Source organism: Osmerus mordax, chromosome 27, assembly GCF_038355195.1.
Source record: "Osmerus mordax isolate fOsmMor3 chromosome 27, fOsmMor3.pri, whole genome shotgun sequence".
NCBI lineage: Eukaryota > Metazoa > Chordata > Actinopteri > Osmeriformes > Osmeridae > Osmerus > Osmerus mordax.
The window spans coordinates 4,876,395-4,902,034 of NC_090076.1; the positions used below are offsets into that span (position 1 = coordinate 4,876,395).

Consider the following 25,640-nt stretch of genomic DNA (forward strand, 5'->3'; position numbering starts at 1 on the left):
GCGCCGCGCTATGATGACGACGCAGTTGGACGTAAACATGGAGGAGAGAGAGGCACTGAAAAGGCAAATCGAATTGTTACAAAGTGAGTTTGGGATTTTACAGGATTGATACATTTAGCTAATTAGCCGCTGCATATTGAGGTGAATAACATTTTAGCTGTCATGTGGAAAAGCCAAAACACTGCCCATTGCTAGCTATCTGCCATCTGCTCTGCCTGTTTGACTAACGTTAGCAAACTAGCGTAGCTAATACACTCTGGGTTAGTGACAAGCTAGGGAATATTTTAAGATAATAGTTTAGCTGGTTTGCTACTTTACTAACGTTTACGGCACTGCTTGTGTATGTATAACCTTGCTAACGGTTGCAAAATATGGTTTTAAGCCTGATGATGAAATCCCTGTTTACCCACAGATCTCATCAACAACCACAAAAGTGTGCATGGTGATGCCCCCTCCAGTGCTGGTCCGCGTCAGCAGGAACGAGCAACGTCAGCCAGAGGGCATGATCAGAGCTCATATGTCACTCCTACACACACACCCAGTGGAGTGCTTAACTTGCCTGTACCTGCTGGGCAGTGGAGGAAGACATACTCGATCAGTAACAAGAGAAACGAAGCCTCGCAGAACAGACCCACACAGACCCCCGTCTCCATGTCCTCCTCTGGCTCCTTGTCTAGGTCCCTGCAGGCGACCCGTGCAGGTCGAAGCGGCTCCCCACCCAGCCACTGCCTCCGGGAAGACCTTGTCAACAGAGAGAGTGGCGGAGCCGGGGGTCTCACTGGAGGATCGTGTGCCCAGGGGAGAACACTCACATCGGCCACTGAGGTTTTGTCCTGCAGACAGAGGGCCGGGGCCGGAGATGAGGCTGAGGCTGGTACGAAGACGCCGGCGTTTGCGAGGACCGGCGTGCCACTGGACGACTCCCAGAAACAGCTGAAGCAGAATGTTCAGTCACGGCATGAAGCTTCCAAGTTCACCTGGGTGAAGAGCCAGGAGGCAGGGGGATCTGGGCCCCAAGAGGCCCGAGCCGAACCCCTGCTCCCAGAAGCAGTCACCAGCCCCCCCCCTGCCCCGGACTCCAATGCTGGGGCCTGTGGTGGTCCCTCGCCCTCCCTTAGCATCACCAAGAAACCCCCCACCAAGAAGGTTCCGCGTCGGCTCAGTCTCTCCGCAGCCTCCCCCAAGACCTCCAAGTACACCTGGGTGTCCTCCTCCGTGGGGGGCCAATCGAAGATCTCCAGGAAGCCCCTGTCGCCCAGAGCCCTAGCTCTGCTCCACAGAGCTCCGGAGAGGGGAGAGGCAGCCAGGAGAGCCAGGGCAGCACAGCCCCTCACTGGGAAACAGAGGAAGGGAACGGGGGCTTGTAGTAGCCGCTACTGCTGGAAGGCAGGGGCCCAGGGGGGTACCGTCGCAGGGACAGGGCGAATGGTTCCCCACAGAGGGTCTGTGTTCTGCTGGAGCTCGGAGAACGAGCCCAAAGGGTCGCTGGGACGTGCTCGTGTGGAACCCTCATCCTCGCTGGCCTCATCCCACTCCCCTGGTGGCTTTAAGCTCAGGAGCAGGATGAAAATTATCCGGAAATCTCCCAGCGGGTGAGTAGTACTCCAAATTCTGAAATGCACGCTACCAGCAGGGGGCAGCAAACTCAAAGTTTCGTGCCCAGAGGGTTTTTCACACCCCTGTTTTTTGCATCAAAAAGACTGCAAGGCTTCGACTGTAGTCTTGGATTATGAACCTGTCACAAACACTTAGCATGTCCCTCCACGTACGACAGTGGCGGCGGTCCGGAGAGGCGTGCCAGTCCAGCCGGGATGACCGTGAGGAGCCGGTACTCCCTCCACCGTCGGACGACACACACCCTGGTCAGAACGCACCCCCCGGGGAGGAGCCCAGGGGCCCTGAAGAGGAGCCCGTGCCGGGAGCTGGTGTCTTTCGGCAGGCACAAGCTGCGTCGCCTCTCCCCCGGCTCCTCCAGGACAGGTAGGCTGCACCGTGGAGGGGGGGTGGAGGGGGTGGGGGGGGGGGGGGGGGGTGGCGGGGGTGTAACAGTTAGCTGTTACTAAGGCCTTTTCCTCAGAAATCCATACAGGATACAGACATATGCCACATTAACAAGGACCAAGAATATTATTATTCTCGAGCAAAGACTCACGAGACAAATTCACACGAGGGCCGGGGGTAGCAGGACGTGCGTAATATATATTATTGGACATCTGCTTCTTTTCACAAGAGAGAACGTCATTAATTAATTCTTCAGGCTCCTTGCCAGCGAGCGGAAGCCGTGACCGGTTGGTGTAATGAGCTTGTGACCGAAACGTATCCCACACTGTGAAAGAAATGTGTTTACACCCGTGAGAGAGCCGTGCGCCTGACCCAGTTGTCGTCGTCGTTCGGCGACCGGGTCGCGCTCCACGCGGTCGCGCTCGTGTCGTTCCTGCAGAGCCCTCATCTGCCGACTCCTCCGTCCAGCAGAGGGCAGCGGTCACTGCCTCCGTGGGTCCGTGCGTAGGTCTTTGTGTGGAGTTTGGCCGTCGGGGGAAACAGAGGGTGGGTTGGGGGTGGGGGGGGGGGACGTAGATAGGAAAGGGATTCTAATTGATTGCCCAATTCAGCCGTGATGGTGAACAAGTGGTGATAGTGGGTAATTTGCAGAGGTGGAGGCGAGGAGTGTGACTGGTATCAAGCCCTGGCAGACCCTCTCTCTCTCTCTCTCTCTCTCTCTCTCTCTCTCTCTCTCTCTCTCTCTCTCTCTCTCTCTCTCTCTCTCTCTCCCCCAGTAGATAAAAAGGAGCTAATGCATAATTATCCTTTTGCAAATTGGATTGTTTTAACGAACTGTAGAATATAGGCCTAACCTGATGGAAAGCAATCAGTGTTTTTACAACCCCCCCCCCCCCTGCCCGGTGCCCCTCCCTCCCCCCCCCGCCCCCTTTCAGTCATTTCGTACCCAGTCCTCCTCTTCATGCCCGTGTCAGTGTAATTGCACCCCCACCCCACCCTTCCCAGTCAGTGGAGTTAGAAGACATCAGAAAAGCGAACACTATTAACGTTAGGCTTTATTCACCCTGATGGCTGGGTTGTCTCCCGCCTCTCTCTCTCTCCCTCCATCGCTCCCTCCGTCTCCCCTCGCTCTCCTTTCTCCCTCCCTCCCTCTCTCCGATCGCCTCAACCTCACCCGCCCGCCCCCCCCCTTCCACCGCGCACGCACGCACGCACACACACACACACACACACTCTATCTTCTGTTCCAATTTGCAGCTGTCTAATTCTTATCTTCTTTCCTCTTTTTTCCCTCCCGTTTAATTTTTTCTTTCCTTCTTTTTCTTTCTTTCTTTGTTTCTTTCTTTCATTCTCTCATTCTGTCTCTCCATTCTCTCCTGCCTTCTGCCGCTCTTCAGTGCCGATTGCCTAACTCTCTTCCCCATGGGCGTACAAGGCAGGCCTAAATGACTTCGTCTTTTGGGGCCTTGGAGAGAGAAAGACAGTGAGGTGATATAGGAAGAGACAGAGGGAGGGAGAGGTGGAGAGAGAGAGAAAGAGAGAGAGAGAGAGAGAGAGAGAGGGGGGGAGACCGAGTGAGAAGAAAGGAAGGTGGCTGTCTGTGCTGCAGATAAGAGCCACTAATAAAGAGAAAATTGAATTACTAATGATGGGGATCAGAGTCTTAGAGGAGCCCTGCCCTACGCACTCACACACGCACACACACATACACACTCACACACATTCACACTCACATCAAGACACACATAGATATACACACTCTCCCAAACACATACAAACGTACACCCCCCCCCCCCCCCCACAAACACACATACACAGAAGCGCACACATAAAACACTGAGGTCTCCGAATATGTTTCTCTCTCAGCGTTGGTGTGGGTGTTTATTTGGCTACTCGGTTATCTGCAGTTTAATTTAAAGAGAGCATAAACCTAAGTGAGCAGTTAGGGCCGTAATGAATCGTGTGTGTGTGTGTGTGTCGTCTGCGGAGGCGGCAGTCGGGCCCAGATAACCTAATAAAGCAGATAAACTACAGGAGGGGACAGAACACAGAGCTGAGGAGTGCTGAGCCAAGGGAGTTTGGGCCTCGCGTGACATCTTTTGGAAAGTATGAGGCCTCTCTCTGTCTCTGTCCTGTCTCTGTCCTCTTCCTCTCTGTCTCTGTCTCTCTCTCTCTCTCTCTCTCTCTCTCTCTCTCTCTCTCTCTCTCTCTCTCTCCATCTCTTTCTATGTCTCTTTCTCTCTTTGAACTCTCTCTCAACCTGTCTGTCTCCGTCTGGATCTCTCAGTCTCTCTCCCTCTCTTTCTGTCCCCCTCTCGCTAGTCTCTCTCTCTCTCTGTGTCACTCTCTCTGTCACTCTCTCAGCCTGTCTCTCTCTCTCTCTCTCTCTCTCGCTCGTCGGTCTAGTCTCTGTTTTCGCACTGTGGGTCTCTTTCTTTCTGTCCGTCGTTTCACTTGCGTCCCGGCTCCGGGCTCGCATGGCGTTCGCAGGGGTCAGAGGTGAAAGTTCAAGAGTGCACCTGCTCTGAAGTTGGTTCACAGATAAAGATCAGGCCGTAGATGTGCCACATTTATGAGGGTTGGGGCGCGAGTGTGTGTGTGGGTGTTTGTGTTTGTGTGTCTTCGTATCGTTTGCATCTCTGCTCTATGAATAGTGTGCGTCGACTATCTCAGTGTGTAGTCGCGGTGGTGTCCATATGGATACATGATTATCCTCCGTTGCTGTGAGGCTTTATTTGGTGTAATACACCAAGTGCCCATTTATCACTGCCGCTCGCACACGAACGCGCCACACAACATGCACGCAATGCAATACACACTCTCTCGCCCTCCTCCCCGGGAATCAGGGCCCAGATCCCTCTCACTGGCAAGCTATGACGCATGTGCACCCACACGTATGTCAAACAAATGCGCGCGCGCGTGTGGGTGGGCAAATGACATGTGTGCGCACGCATGTGTGAGTGTGCAAAAAAAAAAACATTTGGACGTGTGTGCGCGCGCGCGCACGCACGCACAGCCCCCCCCCCCCCCCGGGGCGGGGGAGCGGGGTCAGAAGGTTGACTTGTTTGTGTGTTGGGAGCCAGGCCGGTTCACATTCTGGCCCGGTGAATGCTGCCAAGACGCCCACCCCCCCCCCTCTCCTCCCCAACCCCCATCGTCTCCCAGAGTCACATTACCTCTTCACCCCATCATCGACCCCCCCCCCCCCCCACCCTCTTCACCAACAAGGCAGCCACCCCCCCCCCCCCCCCCGCCCCCACACACACACACAACCCCCCCCCCAAAGACCCCCCTCCCCTGGGGATCCTGTTACCGTGCCGACGATGAGCCCATTTCTTTTACCCATAAATCACTCCTGCGCTGTCCGTCAGGGCCCCCCCCCCTCCCCCTCTCCCTCTCCCTGTCATTTTCCACCCTTTGCAGCGGTGTCACCTCACACATTGCCCATCATACCTAGAATTGCAAGTAAGTGCCACTTTGCTTTTGATCAACAGGTGGTTTGTCGGGATTTGGCGACAGATTTCTTACACAAGGCAGACGCATAATAGTGTCTCTTGACTCAGTCTCTCTCTTTGTCCCTCTGTTTTTCTGTAGACGTTGTTTTATGGGGGTTTTGTGTGTGTGTGTGTGTGTGTGAAGCGTGTCCACGTGGCTGAGGTTGTGTACTGCCGCTGCCAACGTTTCTATCTCTCTCTCTCGCTCTCTCTCATCCCCCGTCTCTGTTATCTCCTCGTTAATCAGATCCAATCACGGCTGCAACTCCGCCTGCTACCTGCCCCTCCCTCCCTCCCGTACAGGGACTCGCTCGTAAACTCAACAGACTCACCCTGGCCTGACCCTGTATGGTTACTTTGCCAATATCGTTTACGGCATTCCGTGTCTCGTCAAAAGCGATACTTGGAAAAACAAACCGCCGGCGTTGGCCGTCAAGCCCCCCCGGCCCCTGTAGCGACCCCCCCCCCCCCCGGCGTCGAGAGGCTGGCCCTGCCCTGTTTACCCACAAGCACCGCGGACGGGCGCGTGCCGCACGCGCTCGCCCCGGCGCCCCCTGCCGCGGCGTAGCCGGCGCCCGCGCCGCACCTTCCCTTCTTCGGCCCGCGCTTGGCACGCCTTTCCCTTTTGCTTTCTTTTTTTGGGGGGTTTGCTTCGCATCACTCGCTAGTTCGCACTCTCTCTGGTTACTCCCACTTTTCCTTCACGACACAACTCGACCTCCTCCTCCGGTTCCTTCCTCCTTCTCCTCCTCCTCGCTCGAACCCCTGCTGGTTGGGCATTCTGGCACTTACACACACACACACACACACACACAGTGTCACGCACACACACATGAATTTACGGGACATGAAATCACCCGGGTGTTTGTTTGGGCTGGGGAGTACACAGTTGTTGTGTTGCTAGGTACATGTATGTACTTGTGTGTGTAAAATAATACCCACGCATGCCTTTATGGGTCCTCCACTATTTTAATAGTTTTAGAGTGACTGTGTGTGCGTGCGCGCGCGCGTGTGTGTGTTTGTGTGAGTGTGAAAGTGTGTTTTCTCCATCAGCTGCTTTCTTGAATATCCCACTCTAAATACCATTCCCCATAGCTCTCTCATAGCTTTTGCAGTCGTACACTACACTACTCTACACACACACACACACACACACACACACACACACAAACAAACAGAAGCACGAGAACACACTTCCACACTTTGGACTCAAACCCAGTACTCTGAGACAGACATGCATTCTGCTCATTCCTCTGTACTTTCTCAGGCCCTGTGTGTCAAACAGGTGGGGGGCCTTTCTCCCTCCCTCCGTCTGCCTCCCTCCCTCCCTCCCTCCCTCCCGCACGCACGAGCGCGCGCAGCGCACATACAAGCACACGCACACGTAAACACCCAAGGCGCTTCCCACCACCTCGGTTTATGCCATTTTTTGGATCAAACCATACCAAATGGATTGTTCCACCCAGTCGGTTTGTGTTGCTGCTCCAAACTTGGGAGCAGACCACTGGAAGGCCTTAAGGTCTAATAACAGGGGGGGGGGGGGGGGGGGGGGGCGGCTAGTTGGAGTCCATATCTCCAGACCAACAGCTGTATTACACCCTCGCCCTCACCCCTCTCCCTGTCCTCTCTCTCTCTCTCTCTCTCTCTCTCAGAGTTTTGGGCCCCTGCCCTCGTCAAACTGTCAACTGCCCGTAATTAAACTGAGATTGACAGGACTCACGTGAGAGCGACACATCAAGACCACCCGCGACAAACGACACACACGCACGCACAAAAAGACACAACGTGTTGATCTGTGTTGTGTGTGTGTGTCTGCGAGCGAGACACTCCGAGACGGTTTAATTTGGGCGCCGCGGTGACACCAAGTCCATGACACTGTCATCCTCTTTGAAAGCAGGCCGTTTTAGATTTGGTCCCAGTACGCTTTGCGATGAGCCCCAGGCCTTGGAGATGAGATCAGTGCCCATGACGACAGCACCCATGTGTTTGTGACCCTCTGGGGTGTGTGCGCGTTTGTGGGGACTGTGCGTGCGTGCGTCGGAAGGTTTGAGCGGCATGTGTTGAAACGTGTAATCGATACTCCTGGAGTGCCCAGAAACATAAGCTCGTCGTTTTCCCTCCGTCCTTCTCAGTTAAGGGGCTAAATGTTTTCCCGGTATCCTGGAGATTCCTGTGAGCTCTCCTGACCGGAATAAATCAGAAACCAAACATGAGGCTAATTATTTGAAAACACATGCCAGGAGGGAGGGGGTGGGGGTCATTCAGGGGTAATAGGCTTGGCATGGAGGGGGGGGGGGGGGGGGAAGCCATCTTTAACCACATGCCATATCCACATGCCATATATGCTAGGCCGCTTAGAAGTTACCAGTGGAAGAAGTTTCGCAAAGTTACTTTGCGTTTCTCACAGTTTTATTCCACGACGGAATATTATTTTATTTTTTACCAGGGGACGTACCTGAGGAATGGATTTTTAGCTTTCGCCAGCAGGCTAGCGATACGTACTATTTCTGTTCCAATCATCATGCTGATGTTTCAATGTCCTGGCAAGCTCTGAATTGGCTCCAATTGCTCAACCGAGCTATTAATATCACTGACCCACATGTTACATTTACATTTAGTCATTTAGCAGAACGCTCTTATCCAGAGCAACTTACAGTAAGTACAGGGACATTCCCCCCTGAAGCAAGTAGGGTGAAGTGCCTTGCCCAAGGACACAATGTCATTTGGCACGGCTGGGAATCGAACTGGCAACCTTCAGATTACTAGCCCGACCTCCCTCACCACTCAGCCACCTGACTTCCCCATGTTAGTGGCCAAGAGTTTGCATCCAAAGCAACAAATTAGATAGGTTTTTGTATTTGCTTTAATGCTCATTAAGTTATTATGCTCCTTTAAATCATTTTAAATGGGTAGAAAATTCTAGGGCTGTCCCCACTCAGTCGACTGGTCGATCGTTTGGTCGCTATGCTCTTGGTCGGCTAAGATTGTTTTTAGTCGAGCAGCCGTATGGCAGTGTGAGATCTGATTCCCGCTTGTGTCACCGTTGCTGAATTAAAGAAATGTTCAAACCGAAAATTGTAGATTCTAGGTTTTATAGATGAAAAGGTGTTACTGTTTTCCCTTTCGTGAATCTGCGTTTTGTTTTGTCTTTTGCACAATTGAAGCTGTTAGCCTAACTACAAAACTCTACCATACTTTGTCTACAGTTGGTGTTATTAATCCTTTTGGCAAAATGGCAAAGAAATCTGTGGTATGGAAGCATTTCAACGGTTTTATATTCCATAGTTCGACGTCGAATATGATGTACCACTTGTCCTACTTCGCTAATGCATGCTAACACGTGCTGGGTTGAAAAATGTTTTGCTGAAAAACATTGTGACATTTATAGCAAAGAAAAAAAAAACGTTTCAAATTTAGATTAGTCGATTTTCAGAAGTGTTCAGTCGAGTCTTGGTCGAGCAAAGAAAAACTTAGTCGGGGACGGCCCTAGAAAATTCATTGTGTCATGGTTTGGGGAAAATGGCATTCCTTTTCTAACAGTAGATATAGCACTGTAGAGATGGATGGTCCCTACAGCTCCACAGATGTATGTGAAGGGTGTCTTGGTCCTCAAGCGATGTACCGGACGTGTCAGCGCTTCATTTTCGGTGGCCCTGTCCTGTCCCGATAGTCCTGTCCTGTGTCTGGCCTGGGTGGCTCTGTTACCCCTGGTGTGACATGGCGAGAGGCTAGCTGCCCTGCTCCAGAAGTCCTGACCCTGCCCCCCCCCCACCCCCCCACCACCACCACACACGCCCACACAACTGGCACCGCCTCCCCAGCCTACCCCCCCCCTCCCCAGTATACAGTAACACTACACCTCCCCCACCCCCCCTCCATATGTCCACTCTGAGTGAAGTGTTACCATAATAATCATGGGGGCTTGGCATTTGCGTGGGGAAGACGAGCACAGAGTCTTGGGATCGCCTGGCATGTTAATTATGGGGCCCTCCTTTCTCTCGCTCCCCCCTCCCCCCCGCATGGACAGGACACATGGTCTGGTTGGGGCAGAGCCACTGCAGCCCTAGTGTTAAGGGTCCCTGGGACTGGGGGACTAGAGAACAGGGGGACTGGGGGACTAGAGAAAACAGGGGGGACTGGGGGACTAGAGAACAGGGGGACTGGGTGACTGGGGACTAGAGAACAGGGGGACCTGGGGGACTAGAGAACAGGGGGACTGGGGACTAGAGAACAGGGGGACTGGGGGACTAGAGGACAGGGGGACTATGGGGCAGATGGAATGGGGGACAGATGTCCTGGGGGGACAGAGGGACTAGGGGACCGACCAGTCCCATTAAGTTCTTAAGGAGAGCCGGAGAGACAATTTATTAACATCGAACCAAGTTCTGAGGATTTCAACCTCCCCTATCAATAGCCTCCAAAAGTTCCTCCATTTTCCCAGAGCTAAATAGATTTTGTATCTTCTGCAAAACGGTAACATTGCAAATATCATTAATATAAAGTATGAAATGTTTTGGACCAATTACAGATCCCAGGGGAACTGTACAGGGACTTTTCTAAATCTTGACACAGTGACATTAATTTGCACGCATTGCTGTCAATTACTGCTGCTGAATTACTGCAAAGTCTATTTTCCCTAAATCCATACTGACGTTTTACTCAGTAATTTACCAAATAAAGAGATCTAATTGTTTCTCAATCCTCTTATGTTATCATTTTAATTTACTAAGAAGGGATCTATAAATCTATTAAGATTTGATAATTATACAATGCTTATTTCCATTTTATCTTTGTATTTCCTATATTATTAGGAAACTCACCAATTTGAAAAGACTGATTAAATATTGTTTATAGGTCAAACGGTCTTACAAAAGTATCAATGGCTGACAATTTTATACCATCATCTGTTTTTAATATAATTACAGAACTGTTATTGTTTTTTTTGTTTTTTTTGTTGTGCCAACACCCACCAATACGTAGATTAGAAGAGGTTTTAATTTGTCCACTGTAGCATCAGAACTATATAGAAAATGTCTCAGTCAACTGACTCAATCAGTCAGTGTGTTTGTGGTGAGGAGAGACAGGAGAAGTGTTGCTCCCTGTCTCCACGCGTCAGGGCCAGCCGCCCTGACCAGTGACCACACACACCCCGAGCAGAATGTCCTCACATCCAGTCTGTCCCCTTTTCTCTCTCTTTCTTTCCCCCCTTTCTCTCTCTTTCTTCCCCTTTTCTCTCTCTTCTTCCTCTCTTCTCTCTTTTTTTTGGTCTTTGTAATCAGAGGTTTTCCCCTCTTTTCTGTCAGGCTGGAGAGGAAGGATACTTGTCTAATTGACCGGTTGGCTGGAACCCTCACAGGGCCAGCTGGGTGAAGCCAGGGCCAGAAACTCCCCCCCCACTCCACCTTCCCACCCTGGCCCTCACCCGTACCCCAGACCTCCCCTGCCCCAGCTGGCCCTCGTCCCGAACACAGAGCCCAGGCCCCAAGCCAACCCAAGAGGGGAAAACCGAACTCCCCAATCTCCTGACGTTTTTTTTAATTTTCTTTTTTCAGCCTTTCCAATTTTCCATTCAGTCGAACAGGCCCAGACACCCGAACCCGCCTTGAGTTTATTCTGGTCCTGTCGACTTATACACCCCCCCCCCCCCCCCACACACACACACACACCCCACCCAGTCCCTCCCTCGGGGGCAGTTACGTTTTCGTCTCATGGGGGCCTCAAGCTATGTGGCTTTGTGCTTCCTGCCATGACCGCCACCCCCCCCCCCCCCCCCCTGACCTCCTGACTCACCCTCTGCACCCTGACCCCCACCCCCCGCCGGCATGCCATGCCAGGGGTAGAACCCCCCCCCCACACACACACACAAACACACACGCACGCCCTCACTGTCCCCACAGGTGCCCCCAATTTAACCTCCCTCAACATGTGGTAGATTCCTGGCCAGGGACACGCCACGCTGGTGGAGAGCCCATGACGGATTGGCCCCCCGGTCTGGCCTATCCTTTCCCTTTTTCCCCTCCCTCTTTCTCTTTCTCTCTCCGTCTCACTTAACCCCCCCCCCCCCCGTTTTCCCTCCCTCCTTTCCCTGTCCAACCCCCCCCTCCTCTGCTGTGTTGTATTTAATAATAGATTATTGTTTTGTGTTCGGCAGTCAGCCTGAGCCGCTGTTAAAGGACTTTCAGATATCTGCTAATTCCACTCTGGCTGTATTGATTAGCCGTGCTGGGGTGAGGATTGTTTTATGGCCCCCGTGGGAGCTCCCCCCCCCCCCCCCCTCCGCACCCCCCCCATCCCTCAGTACCCTCACTTGCACCAGGGTCCCTCCTCGGCTGAATAATTAATGCTTAAACGTATTTAATTAGTGAGATTTGCTCTGAACAGAGACAGAGTAATTGAGTACCACACTAACTCTGTTAGTGTGTGTGTGTGTGTGCGCACGCGCTTGCCTGCATGTGTGTGTGTGTTTGCACACAAGCCAGTTTGTCAGCATTAAGCGCACTTAACACAGTACCAGAACCTGGCATCTCGCTCCGCGGTTGCCGGCACCGCTACGTTGGCGCTGCCAATTGGCACGGTCAGTAACGTTATGGGATGTACCAGCGAGGCTCGGGTATTGCTGGGGGCGCTGGTCTGGTTTAGGTACTGCGGGGTGGTTCTTGTTTGGTGGTTCGTAGCCCCACTAGTGGGGAAGGGACAGTGAATCAGCATCCTGGGTCCCTCCATCCTTCCACCCTCTCTATCCCTGTATCCTTCCACCCTCTCTATCCCTGTATCCTTCCACCCTCTCTGTCCCTGTATCCTTCCACCCTCTCTATCCCTGTATCCTTCCACCCTCTCTATCCCTGTATCCTTCCACCCTCTCTATCCCTGTATCCTTCCACCCTCTCTGTCCCTGTATCCTTCCACCCTCTCTATCCCTGTATCCTTCCACCCTCTCTGTCCCTCCATCCTTCCACCCTCTCTATCCCTGTATCCTTCCACCCTCTCTATCCCTGTATCCTTCACCCTCTCTATCCCTGTATCCTTCCACCCTCTCTATCCCTGTATCCTTCCACCCTCTCTATCCCTGTATCCTTCCACCCTCTCTATCCCTGTATCCTTCACCCTCTCTATCCCTGTATCTTCCACCCTCTCTATCCCTGTATCCTTCCACCCCTCTCTACCCCTGTATCCTTCCACCCTCTCTACCCCTGTATCTTCACCTCTCTATCCCTGTATCCTTCACCCTCTCTATCCCTGTATCCTTCCACCCTCTCTATCCCTCCAACCTTTCCATCCTCTCTATCCTTCCAGACTTCCTTCCTTCCACCCTACCTTCCTTCCTTCCTTCCTTCCACACCTCCAGACTTCCTTCCTTCCACCCTTCCTTCCTTCCTTCCTTCCTTCCTTCCTTCCTTCCTTCCTTCCTTCCTTCCTTCCTTCCTTCCAAACCTCCAGATTTCCTTCCTTCCCACACCTCCAGACTTCCTTCCACCCTTCTTCCTTCCTTCCACACCTCCAGACTTCCTTCCTCCTTCCTTCCACCCTTCCTTCCTTCCTTCCTTCCACACCTCCAGACTTCCTTCCTTCCACCCTTCCTTCCTTCCACACCTCCAGACTTCCATCCTTCCTTCCACCCTTCCTTCCTTCCTCCTTCCACACCTCCAGACTTCTTCCCACCCCTCCACCCCTAAAGCATGATTACAGAATCGCTCCTCGGGGCCGGTCTAGCTCACCGCTGTGCTATTAATATACCCACCAGAGACTAGGTCAGGTTGTACAGCGCAGGACCAGCGCGCACGACACACTAACACACGCATCCGTGCCAAATCACACACTCACACTCCCTCCCACATGTTCACGCCGCAAACTCGTAGGAAGAGGAGAGAGAGAGAGAGAGAGAGAGAGAGAGAGACAAACAACCACTCCTCTTCCGCATGTGTGGGTTTCACCTTTGGACTGCAGAGGGCGCTGCGTTCATATGTGCAGCCTGGGCAACCTTCACCAGAGGAGAAGATGGACACAGCAGACCCCCCCCAACAAGGCCTTTTGTCCCTCAGGACAGCGCCGTCCGGCGGGGCAATCCGATTGGCCGCCTCACCCTGATGGCCCTCAAGCCCGCCCGAACGAGCCAATCAGGCGATGATCTCGGCGAGAGGGAAGTCGCGCGGTTCAAGCGCACGAGAACACACGAGCCGCACAGGGAGCCAATCGGCTTTCGCCCGGCATGGCGTGTGCAACGGCACCAGAATAAGTTGTGTGGGGGGGGGGGTTGGGGGGGGGGTTGGTCTAAAAGTCAGGGTTACCCCCCCCTCCACTCTTGGTGCCCCCACCCGCTGGTGTAAATGCGGTAGGGGCGACTCTCGCACCTGCGTCCCCTCCCTACCCCACCCAAGGATAGTCACCCCTGTCCAGGACAGCCGGGTGCCTGGTTCATAGGGCTTTCAATCCCTTCTGTCCAAACACACCTTGTACGCACACGTCCACTCTCCTCCCGACAGATCCATCCCACCTGGTGCACAATACGGTATTATCTGTTAGCTTTCGCTTAGCCTCAACCGGCTAACTGTGAGCGTGTCTCAGAGAGAGAGAGAGAGAGAGAGAGAGAGAGAGAGAGAGAGGAGGGGTGGGAGAGGGAAAGAGATAAAGGGAGAGAGAGATAAAGAGAGAACGAGCCAGGAAAAAGTGAGAAAGAGGCGGAGAGAGATGGAAAGAGAGATATTGAGAGACGGAGAGACAGAGCGAAAAGATGGGGGGGGGGGGGGGGGGGAGAGAGAGTGACTGTGAGAGAGAGTACAGTATTGATCCGGGCCAGTTCATTTTCTGCTGTCCCCGGTGAGTTGCTCTGGTGGAAATAGCTAGTTTGTCTTCTGTCATTGCGGCTTCCCAGTTAAAGAGGAGCGATCAGAGGGGGGCAGGGGACCCGCGCACAGGGGCCCACAGGGGACAGCCCTCTCGTCACCGGGGGGAACGCCACAACCTGGAGGGGCCAGACCTGGAAACACAATCAGTTCTGGAAGGATGATAGGCTGCTGTTATTCTGAGAGCCTGTTGAAGGATGGCTAAAAGCCTTGGTGTGTGTGTACTTGTGTGTGTGTGTATGGTGTTTGTGTGTGTGGGCTTCCCCTAGGAGGCTTGTATTGATCATTTTGCCGTTTACTGTCCTAGACTCCCTGGTGAATTGCACTGTGGGAAGTGGTTAATTTGTCTCCTGTCCAGAGGGCTGGTGTGTGTGTGTGTGCGCGCATGTGGTCAATTTGTCTCGTATCATTGGGGGGGGGGGGGGGGGGGGGGGGGGGGGGGGGGGGGGGCTTAGCTGTTAAATACTTCACTCTGTCTCCGTGGAGACACTCACGGATGACATTGCTCCCGTTGTCCAATGACAATAATGCTGGGCCCCTCATTAGTGACCAATAGGAAGACAGGCAAACAGGGTTGTTTACATGCTACCTGCGTCCTTTCAGGGATGGGAACTTGTCATCAACATGCGGCGCCCGCCCATGAATATCAGATGACCCCGTCGCTGCACAGCCACTGACTGACTGTTTTTTACGAGCTGGTTGTCCCACCGAGAAACAGGCTTGTTTACTTCTGTATCTCTGTTTACCGCCGCAACCCGTGTTTTCTCGGTGTGTCTGTGTTTGCGTGTCACGGTGTGTTGGTACAGTTAGGTCCATAAATATTTGGACATTGACACAATTTATCATTTTGGCTCTGTATACCACCACAATGGATTTGAAATGAAACAATCAAGATGTGCTTTAAGTGCAGACTTTCAGCTTTAATTTCAGGGTATTTCAGGTGAACGGTGTAGGAATTACAACACATTTTATATGTGGCCCCCCCCTTTTAAGGGACCAAAAATAATTGGACAAACTAACATAATCATAAATCTAATTGTCACTTTTAATACTTGGTTGCGAATCCTTTGCAGTCAATGACAGCCTGAAGTCTGGAACCCATAGACATCACCAGACGCTGGGTTTCATCCCAGGTGATGCTCTGCCAGGCCTCTACTGCAACTGTCTTCAGTTCCTGCTTGTTCTTGGGGCATTTTCCCTTCAGTTTTGTCTTTAGCAAGTGAAATGCATGCTCAATTGGATTTAGGTCAGGTGATTGACTTGGCCATTGCAGAACATTCCACTTCTTTGCCTTAAAAAAACTCTTTGGTTGCTTTCGCAGTATGCTTCGGGTCATTGTCCATCTGCACTGTGAAGCGCCGTCCTATGAGTTCTGAAGCATTTGGCTGAATCTGAGCAGATAATATTGCCCGAAACACTTCAGATTCATCCTACTGCTTTTGTCAGCAGTCACATCATCGATAAATACAAGGGAACCAGTTCCATTGGCAGCCATACATGCCCAAGCCATAACACTACCTCCACCATGCTTCACTGATGAGGTGGTATGCTTTGGATCATGAGCAGTTCCTCCCTTCTCCATACTCTTCTCTTCCCATCATTCTGGTACAAGTTGATCTTGGTCTCATCTGTCCATAGGATGTTGTTCCAGAACTGTACAGGCTCTTTTAGATGTTTTTTGGCAAACTCTAATCTGGTCTTCCTGTTTTTGAGACTCACCAATGGTTTACATCTTGTGGTGAACCCTCTGTATTTACTCTGGTGAAGTCTTCTCTTAATTGTTGACTTTGACACAGATACGCCTACCTCCTGGAGAGTGTTCTTGATCTGGCCAACTGTTGTGAAGGGGTTTTTCTTCACCAGGGAAAGAATTCTTCTGTCATCCACCACAGTTGTTTTCCGTGGGTCTTCCGGGTCTTTTGGTGTTCCTGAGCTCACCAGTGCGTTCTTTCTTTTTAAGAATGTACCAAACAGTTGATTTGGCCACACCTAATGTTTTTGCTATCTCTCTGATAGGTTTGTTTAGATTTTTCAGCCTAACGATGGCTTGCTTCACTGATGGTGACAGCTCTTTGGACTTCATATTGAGAGTTGACAGCAAGAGATTCCAAACACAAATACCATACTTGAAATGAACTCTAGACCTTTTATCTGCTACTTGTCAATGAAATAACGAACTCCCATGAGGGAATACCATACACCTGGCCATGGAACAGCTGAGCAGCCAATTGTCCAATTACTTTTGGTCCCTTAAAAAGGGGGGGGCCACATATCAAATGTGTTGTAATTCCTACACCGTTCACCTGATTTGGATGTAAATACCCTGAAATTAAAGCTGAAAGTCTGCACTTAAAGCACATCTGATTGTTTCATTTCAAATCCATTGTGGTGGTATACAGAGCCAAAATGATGAAAATTGTGTCAATGTCCAAATATTTATGGACCTAACTGTATGTGTGTGCGCGCGCTGCGGCGCGACAAACGCCTCGCTTATCGTCTACCTGAACTTTCCCCGCCCTGTTTACGTGTTTGTTTGCTCGTTCTGCCGTGCCTCTCACTGCCGTTGCTCTTCTCTCCTGCTCTCCCTTCGTGGAATTCACCCCCCCCTCGATCTATTTTGAGTGTGATGGCCCACCTCTGCAACCCCCCCCCCCCCCCCCCACCCACCCACCTCTCTGCCGTGCCTGCCTCCCCGCAGCTAGTCTTTCAGGGCATTCTTGGCTTAACGAGTTTGTACATATTAAATGACCCACTTGCGACGACGCCTCTCGAGTTACCACGATGACAGGGGGGGCTCTCTCGCTAACGTGACGCCGGCCCCCCGCCTCGCCCCGGTGTCTCTCTGTCACTCTCTCTCCCGCTCTCCCTCTCGCTTGCTTTTCTCCTCCCTTAGCCCCCCTCGCCCCCCCCTCCTCCGCCGGCTTTGACATTGGCAGACCTTTACCAAGGGTCTGGACCTAACATTGCCCTGCGTAGATAGGAACGCGCGTGTGTGTGTGTGTGATCGCTTGCCAGCGGTTAGGCCGCAGTGCCCGTTCAGAGCAGATGCCTGCTCTTCCAGGCCCTGCCCAGTGCTGTAGCTGGCTGATGCCAGTCCAGCCCGGCCCAGAGGGACCAATTAAAACTCGGCAGCTGCACCCACACCTCCACCACAGAGGGAGAGAGAGAGGGAGAGGGGATGGGGGAGAGGAAGGAAGGAAGGAGAAGAGGAAGAGGAGGAGAGAAGGGATGCAAAGGAGGAGGAGGAGTGTTTATTTGAAGGCGTCTTGGAAGGGAGCACCTGCTTGACTTCAAAAGGACTCCGAAAGGAGATCGTCCCCCCCAACCCCCCCACCCGCTCCAGCAAATTATCGCCTTCGCCCCAAAGGCTACGCCGTCCTCCCTGTACCGCGGGGCACACCTATCCCATTTCCCCCTCCCCCCTGGCCCTCACCCCCCCCCATCCCCTCTGACCTTTGACCCCTGACCCCAGTAACTGTAGCCCCCGACCTGAAACTTGGGGGAGTGAGTGGTCCAACAACAGGTCATTAGTCTTGAGCAGGGCCCCCCGGAATGTTCCACTGATATCTTCGTCGGGCCCCATCCTGCTCCCTCACACACCTCCAGAAGCATGCCTCAACTGGGGGTCCCATCTAGCTGTCTCACCTTGCGCGTTGTCGCTCGAGTTGGCCGTTGGACGACTTAAACGGGAGGGAAGCGAGCAGTGGACCGAGATGGGGTGTGAGGCCTTAGGACGACTGGAATCCAGGACTTGAACCCGTCCTGCTGACCTTCTGCAAGCCTAGAATTACACCGGGATTTGAACCGGGGGAGGGGGGGGGGGGGAACACGTCAAACTTTAAACCAGATACGTGGCCTTTGTGTCCCCCGGGCGTTGAAAGAGGCTCTCGAGAGGTGCCCGCAGTTGCCCTAATCCGTGGATAGGCGGAGCTCAGTTAAATCTGGCGGGGTGGGTAAAGAGGGCCTCTGTTCCTCCTTGGTCCTCCCCCTGGCCTGGCCCCCCTCCCCTCTCTCTCTCTCTCGCTCCCCACCCCCCGACACCTACGTCATCCCTCCCTGCTCTCCTCTCCCTCAGACCCCCCGTCTCTTAACACTCTGACGCCTCCGCAATCATTATGTTCCCATCAGCGGCCTTGTTAAGCCACCCAGCGCCGGGCCTCGCTCGCTCGCTCAGCGTCTGCGAGGTGGAGACCCACCCCCCCCCAATCCACCACCATGATGCGCCGAAGCTCCACGCAGGCATGTGCTTACCCACAACCGTTCCCCAAGTTCAGGCCCCAGAGGGTGCCCTTGACGGCAGATGGATGTTTGTCCATGCGGATAGATTTGTGTGGCTGGAAGCCTGAGGGTGTATTGGAAGTGGTTCGTTCGCACGCGTTTCTCACCAGGCCGCCGGAAATCGAACCCACAACCGAGCTCTTGGATGCACCTTGAGGTATCCAATAGGCTCTTCTAATGTGTCGTCCATCCCTTAGGGGCGCTGGGGAACTTGACATGTAAACAGGAAAGGCGTGGGTCCCCATCCTATAATGCTCTCGTTTGGATACATTCACTTAACCTTGAAGTGCCCCTTACTCGCCCTTGTGTTCAACGTGAGACACACACGCACACATCCGCAATGGTCGAAGTCCAAATGGACAACGCCCTGGGCGACTCCCCGGTTCAGGCGGCTCTTAAGGATCCGTGATTGACAGCCGTCGACCCCTCGTCGACAGGAGAACACGCAACCCTCATGCGATCAGTCACTCCCGGTGTGTGTGTGTGTGTGTGTGTGGGGGGGGGGGGGGGCAGGGGTTAGAGGTTAGGGTCAAGGCGACGGCAGAGGGCAGAGCCCAGGAGACACCCATCACCGTCTTCACCTCCCCCCCCGGAACCTTCCTGCGGCGCCTGTAAACAGACTCGTCCGTTATTCATGAAGGCACGTGGCCATCCGGTTTACTTATTCATGACCGGGGGGCGGAGGTTTGCGGTCACTCGGTGCACAGATTGCTTCCTCTCTCCTTCAGCATACTTGGAATATGACCACCTTTGTTGACCAGTTACAGACTTCGAGGTGCTGAAGAAAATAGATTGGCTTGGAATGGGGGGTGGGGGGGAGGACAGCAATACCCTGACCCCCCCTCCCCGAAAGGGAGGACTGGCACTGGAAGAAAGAGAATCTCCCCCCCTAAAACCGACCCGTCCACCCGGTGTGTGTTACAGCTGATGGGCGCGGCCGCGACGACTGACGAGGCCCGGGGCTTCCAGGGTTCACCCACACGCCCTCCCAGCCACCCACACGTGCCCATGGGGGGGGGAGTCGTGTTGCTGGAGCCCCTGCCCCCGTGTGTCGGTCAGTGCTAGTCAGGGTTGCTTTGCGTTAGACCTCGTTCGCCAAAAAGGGACCCCCATCCCCCCCCAAAACCCCCAAAAAGGTTCACTCTCAATTCACCTTCATTCACTACAGAGCCAGCCAGCCTAATGCGAATCCCGATGCATAAAGAGTTGTAATGCTGGTCTGCTGTGATTGGATATTGCAGGACGCACTTGAACCGCAGATAGGAGGCACTTAGCAAAAGCCAGTCTGTCCGTCGTCACTTTCTTGGTCCCTGAGCACCCCCAAGACAGCTCTGGTTTTACTCCTTAGGAATACCTCAAGGTCACGCACACACACCCACACACTTTCCATCCTGATCCTGACAGCAGGTCTGGGACTGGGAATGGATCCGTTTCCTCTAGAATGTGTCCATGGGACCTGTCAATCATCACAGAGAGGAGCCATGCATTCTGGGGCTTCGGGAGAGAGGGAGAGAGTGGGGGGTGAGGGGGTGGTTGGGGGGGTAGGGATACTCTAGGCTTCTCTCTGGGTAGTCTGCCCTATCAAACCTAAAACATCACAGGTTGCGCCGCACTCGACCCCCGGCTAACCGTAAACTCTGTCCGTCACATTTTGAACTCGAGACAGGTCTGACACCCCCACTGCTCGTCGACACGCGCGCATATTTCACACCTTGCACAAGTGCCTCTCCCTCATAAAAAAAAAAGGCAAGCGCTAAACAAAAAAAACTAGCGACCTAAACGCCCGACAGCCTGTCAGCGCGAGCCGGTAGCACCGCAATCGCCGGGTTTTTTCCGACCGATGCCTCCTCGTTGGGGGGTAAACGAAATGTCGCTTGCCGAGTTCAGTGTCACCCAAAAGTCCCCCTCACTATCCGGTGTCACGCTACTGACTACAGTCAAATGCTATCTCGGCACGGAGAGGGTGGGGGGGGGGTTGTTTAAGTATGGTAACTCCCTTGTTAAGTCCCTGGTTAGCCTAGCATAGCATGTCTGCCATGACGCTTGGCCCAGTGGGGGATGAACCCCGGGGGACAGGAGGGGGAGGCAGGGTGGGAGAGCAACTTCCGGACCATCTGTAAGCGAGCGTTGGCTAGGGGGGGGGGGGTTTCTGGGGGGTACGTGGAAGTGCGGTTCGCCCGGAATCGCGCGCCCATGGCGTATCGACGGGCGGTAATCCCTAAGAGGATCGGAGCGGCGCTGCGGTCGTTCTGTCACTCCTCCGCCCATCGGGGAGGGAGAGGGGGACGAGAGGAACCAGGGGAAGGGGAAGGGAGGAGGGTTGAGGTTCTCCCGGAGCGTCAGACAGGAAGGACTTGATCCAGGTCTGTTCCTGTCAGGCTCAGTCATGTTGGGATCGCTCCGAAGGGTTTTTGCTCTCGTTGCCTGCTGATGTCGAATGACAGGCCACACTGAACGACATCGTGTTCGTGTAATTCAATCCATCCAGCGGCTTAGCCTGATGTAGCCAAGGCTTTTTTCGGAATATTCTAGTTAACTGTACAGGAATGTTTTTGAAACATGGTAGAACATGATTAGGAAAGCTGTGTGTTGTCCAATCATAAAATCCAATGCAATATAGTTCTTGTTGGAAAAACATGGGTGTTAGGTTAGGGCTATCAGGAGTCAGGTGGCTGAGCGGTGAGGGAATCGGGCTAGTAATCCGAAGGTTGCCAGTTCGATTCCCGGTCATGCCAACTGACGTTGTGTCCTTGGCAAGGCACTTCACCCTACTTGCCTCGGGGGAAGTCCCTGTACTTACTGTAAGTCGCTCTGGATAAGAGCGTCTGCTAAATGACTAAATGTAAATGTAATGTATCAGAGATTTAGACTTAGACCTAGACCCTAGAGACCTAGACCATAGAGACCCACCCCTAGAGACCTAGAGACATAGACCCACACCTAGACCTTGACCCTAGAGACCTAGACCCACACCTAGACCCTAGAAACCTAGACCCTAGAGACCTAACCCACACCTAGACCCTAGAGACCTAGACCCACACCTAGACCCTAGAAACCTAGACCCTAGAGACCTAACCCACACCTAGACCTTGACCCTAGAGACCTAACCCACACTTAGAGATCTAGACCCTAGAGACCTAACCCACACTTAGAGATCTAGACCCTAGAGACCTAGACCCACACCTAGAGACCTAGACCCACACCTAGACCTAGACCCTAGAGACCTAGACCCACACTTAGAGATCTAGACCCTAGAGACCTAACCCACACCTACACCCTAGAGACCCAGACCCTAGAGACCTAACCCACACCTAGAGACTTAGACCCTAGAGACCTAGACCCACACCTAGACCCTAGAGACCTAGACCCACACCTAGAGACCTAGACCCTAGAGACCTAACCCCACACTTAGAGATCTAGACCCTAGAGACCTAACCCACACCTACACCCTAGAGACCCAGACCCTAGAGACCTAACCCACACCTAGAGACCTAGACCCTAGAGACCTAGACCCACACCTAGACCCTAGAGACCTAGACCCACACCTAGAGATCTAGACCCTAGAGACCTAACCCACACTTAGAGATCTAGACCGTAGAGACCTAGACCCACACCTAGACCTAGACCCTAGAGACCTAGACCCACACCTACACCCTAGAGACCTAGACCCTAGAGACCTAACCCACACTTAGAGATCTAGACCCCTAGAGACCTAACCCACACTTATAGATATAGACCCTAGAGACCTAGACCCACACCTAAAGACCTAGACCCTAGAGACCTAGACCCACACCTGGAAACCTAGACCCTAGAGAACTAGACCCACACCTAGAGACCTAGACCCTAGAGACCTAAACCCAAACCTAGACCCTAGTGACCTAGACCCTAGAGACCTAGACCCACACCTAGGCTCTAGAGATCTAGACCCTAGAGACCTAGACCCACAACTAGAGACCTACACCTAGACCCTAGAGACCTAGACCCTGAGACCTAGACCTGGAGACCTAGATCTACATAGCCCAAACCAAACAAAACAGTGACATCAGAAAAAAAAAATGAAAACGCAAACTCTACTTGGGAGGCTTTACACTTCTTATTCGTTAACTGTAAGCTCCTTATTGACACAGACTCTAAAATACGTCTTAATTTGTCCATTCAGGAAAGGTATGAGATCCAGACAATGATGCTGTGTGATGAGGTCTGGGCCGAGACTAGGCTCATATAGACCCCAGTAACCATCTGGTGGTTCCATCACCAAGGCTTCGAGTCTGTGATTGTGTTATGTGTGTATTTCTACTGGGGGGGGAGATTTAGTTTGTGTGTGTGTGTGTGACAAACACACTGCGAGGGGACGTGAGGTGAGTAGATAGGTAGGGAGAGGGAGGGAGAGGGGAGGAGAGAGGGAGAGAGAGAGATTGGGGTAGAGAGAGAGAGGGACAAAGGGAGAGGTAGAGACTGCACAGAGTAGATCATCTGTGGTTTCACACCGTAGACTGGAGTGTCAGCACAGGATGGATGGACTTGATCTCTCTTTGTGCGTGCGTGTGCGAGTGTTGCGTGCGGGGCTTAAAGGGGGCCCCCCTCTCTTTCTCCCTCACCTTGCAAAGCAGACTACCGTCAAAGGTCTATTAGAGGAAGATTGAGTCTCCATTTGTGTGTGTGTGAGAGAGTGTGCCTTGGACATGGTCTTGTAGGATAAGATTGAGACCCTAGTCTGTGCGACGCAGTCAAGCAGCACAACATGCTGGGGTTTACACCAGAGTACCACGTCCATCCATCCTCTGCTGACACACAGACATAGCAACGATAAAGCTCGCTCTCACGCGCGCGCGCGCGCACACTCCTCTTCGCATACGTCCCCGCGTCGTGTACAAACGGCCTCGCTTTACGGACTCTCGCACCCTCAAACACACAATCCTTGCGCGCGCGCACGTAGCCCTGCGCGCACACTCAGACACGCCTCCTCGCGCACACACAGCCCTACATGCACGCACAAACGCGTATCCTCACATACGTGCACACACGCACCCAACACACACCTCATTGCAACTATCATTTCACCACAGCAAGTGCTGGAGCTTTGTGGGGGGAAGGTGTTGAGTGGGGAATGTTTGGAGGCAGGGTTTAGTGAGGGATCAGGGCCAGGTTAGGGATGGGGGAGGCGGTAAGAGGTTGGGGGTTCGAGGCACGGCAGAGCCTTTGACAAGCCCTATTTGTCATCTGCCAGGACTCCCAAATAGCTCTGACTGCAATACAGATGACTGCTGGGGGAGGAAGTGACTACAAGCCAGGCAACTAATCCTGCACAACCCCCCCCCCCCCCCTTCCCCCAGCACACACACACACACACACACACACACGTTGGAGAAAAAAAACGAACAAACACACAATCTGAGTGAGAATGAGGCACGACGGTGCATTGTGTATGTATAGGGAAGTGTGTGTGTGTGCGCGCATGGCGTTTTGGGCGTGCAGCGATTTTGATCATCGGTAAATGTTTTCCCCGAAATGAATTCCCCCACTGATCCAGAGCTCTGTGCAGGCTGACAAATGAAACGGGGGGGGGGGGGGGGGCACACTAGGAAGACAAGAGACAGGGAGGGGGGGGTAAGAGAGGACGAAAGGCAAAGATGAAGGGAGTGAGTGCAGGCAGGTGGAAACCGAATAATTTGTGGGTCACATCGCAGTTCGCCGTTGCCGCGAGCCGTGGCCACCGGCAGTGTTGGGGGAAGTTACTCAAAAAAGTAATATATTAGTTATGACTTATTATTGTTCAGTAAGAGTAGTGTGATTAAGTTACATTATTACTTACCGTACAAAGTGATATCATTACTCATTATATTACTTTTACTATTACTTTTAATAGTAGCGAGCTGCGGAAACGGGTCGCCATCTCTCTTAAGGTTTGGATAAGAGTGTCTGCCAAATGACTAAATGTAAGGTTTAAAGTGGATTTTTCGCTAGCTTCCTGCTTCCTTTCTTCTGGACACTTTCGAGGTGTTTTTTTAAGTTCGAAGTGCTGCTTTTGGCAGTAGATAGTATTTTGTTCGGCACAGTTTTGCAGTTCACTTTAATGAATTTCCTATCTCTTCAATGAAAGCGAAACAGCGTGAATATTATTTTATTTTTTAGCTTACACCTTCTGCTGCGTGTTTGTTTTCAGCGTGAATCAAAGGCAAACACTGCGTCCAGGAATTGTCGTTTAGGCAACAATCCGTATTTCTAAGGCTATTTTAGTCTGTTGTTGAATTCGTGCAGTAACTTGGACAATTAACGCAAGTTACTTAAATACGTAACTGTAATAATATTACTCAGTGTCCAAAAACGAACGCGTTATATTACTTTGTTAATCGCTTAAGGCCCCGTCACACCATAACGTTCTGGTCGACGTTCTATGACGTTAGAGGAAACGTTGGTAATCGTCCATGGTCGCTGGTATAGCGCTGGTATAGCGCCAGAAGAGCGTTGTGTGGACGCTGGTGACGCTGGTAATCGTCGGTAATCGTCGTGATCGTCGGGGGAACGCTGGTCCCAAAAAAAAGTTTTGAACATGCTCAAAGGTTATCATGGAGACCAGCGTTCTTCAACGTTTAATTTTAAACGCTGGATAACGCTGAAGAATGTTTGGACATTTGACTAACGTTGCACGCGTTTGGCTATCGTTAGTCAGTCGTTACCCACGCGTTACTTGGTTGTTATTCATCGTTTGCGAAAGCCAACGTCGTTTTCATCGTTTGCTTTCGTTCACACGTCGTCGCGACCCAGTGACACGTCGTTACACGCTAATAGTTTTCAGGGGTGTCTTACTTGTACACGCTCCTCATGGTGCACGCTTCTCATGCGTCAGTACCACGCTAGTCATGCGTTATAGTGACACGTTAGTCACATGCCAGATGTGTCCACCTCGCCCTAGAACGCTCGAAATTGAACGATTAGAACTTTCAGAGAGCGTTAACCAGAACGTTATGGTGTGACGGAGCCTTTAAGTAATAATATTATGTAACCCCCGACACTGGTTGCCGGTCAT

At 52.6% G+C, this 25,640-nt stretch overlaps 2 protein-coding genes across 2 annotated transcripts in view; one reads left to right on the forward strand and one right to left on the reverse strand.

The window, feature by feature from the left end:
* Positions 1-22: 22 nt before the first annotated feature.
* zc3h3 (zinc finger CCCH-type containing 3) lies at positions 23-5,837 on the forward strand. Its single transcript, XM_067230184.1, has 5 exons — positions 23-83; positions 413-1,592; positions 1,775-1,980; positions 2,441-2,547; positions 5,799-5,837. The coding sequence occupies exons 1-5, from the start codon at positions 38-40 to the stop codon at positions 5,835-5,837; spliced, it is 1,578 nt and encodes a 525-aa protein (XP_067086285.1). The 5' UTR covers positions 23-37.
* Positions 5,838-9,564: 3,727 nt separating this feature from the next.
* Positions 9,565-25,640, reverse strand: part of rhpn1 (rhophilin, Rho GTPase binding protein 1) — a 31,893-nt gene continuing 15,817 nt past the window's right edge. Inside the window, 1 exon segment of the mRNA XM_067230185.1 lies at positions 9,565-9,588. Coding sequence (XP_067086286.1) covers positions 9,565-9,588 — 24 coding nt within the window.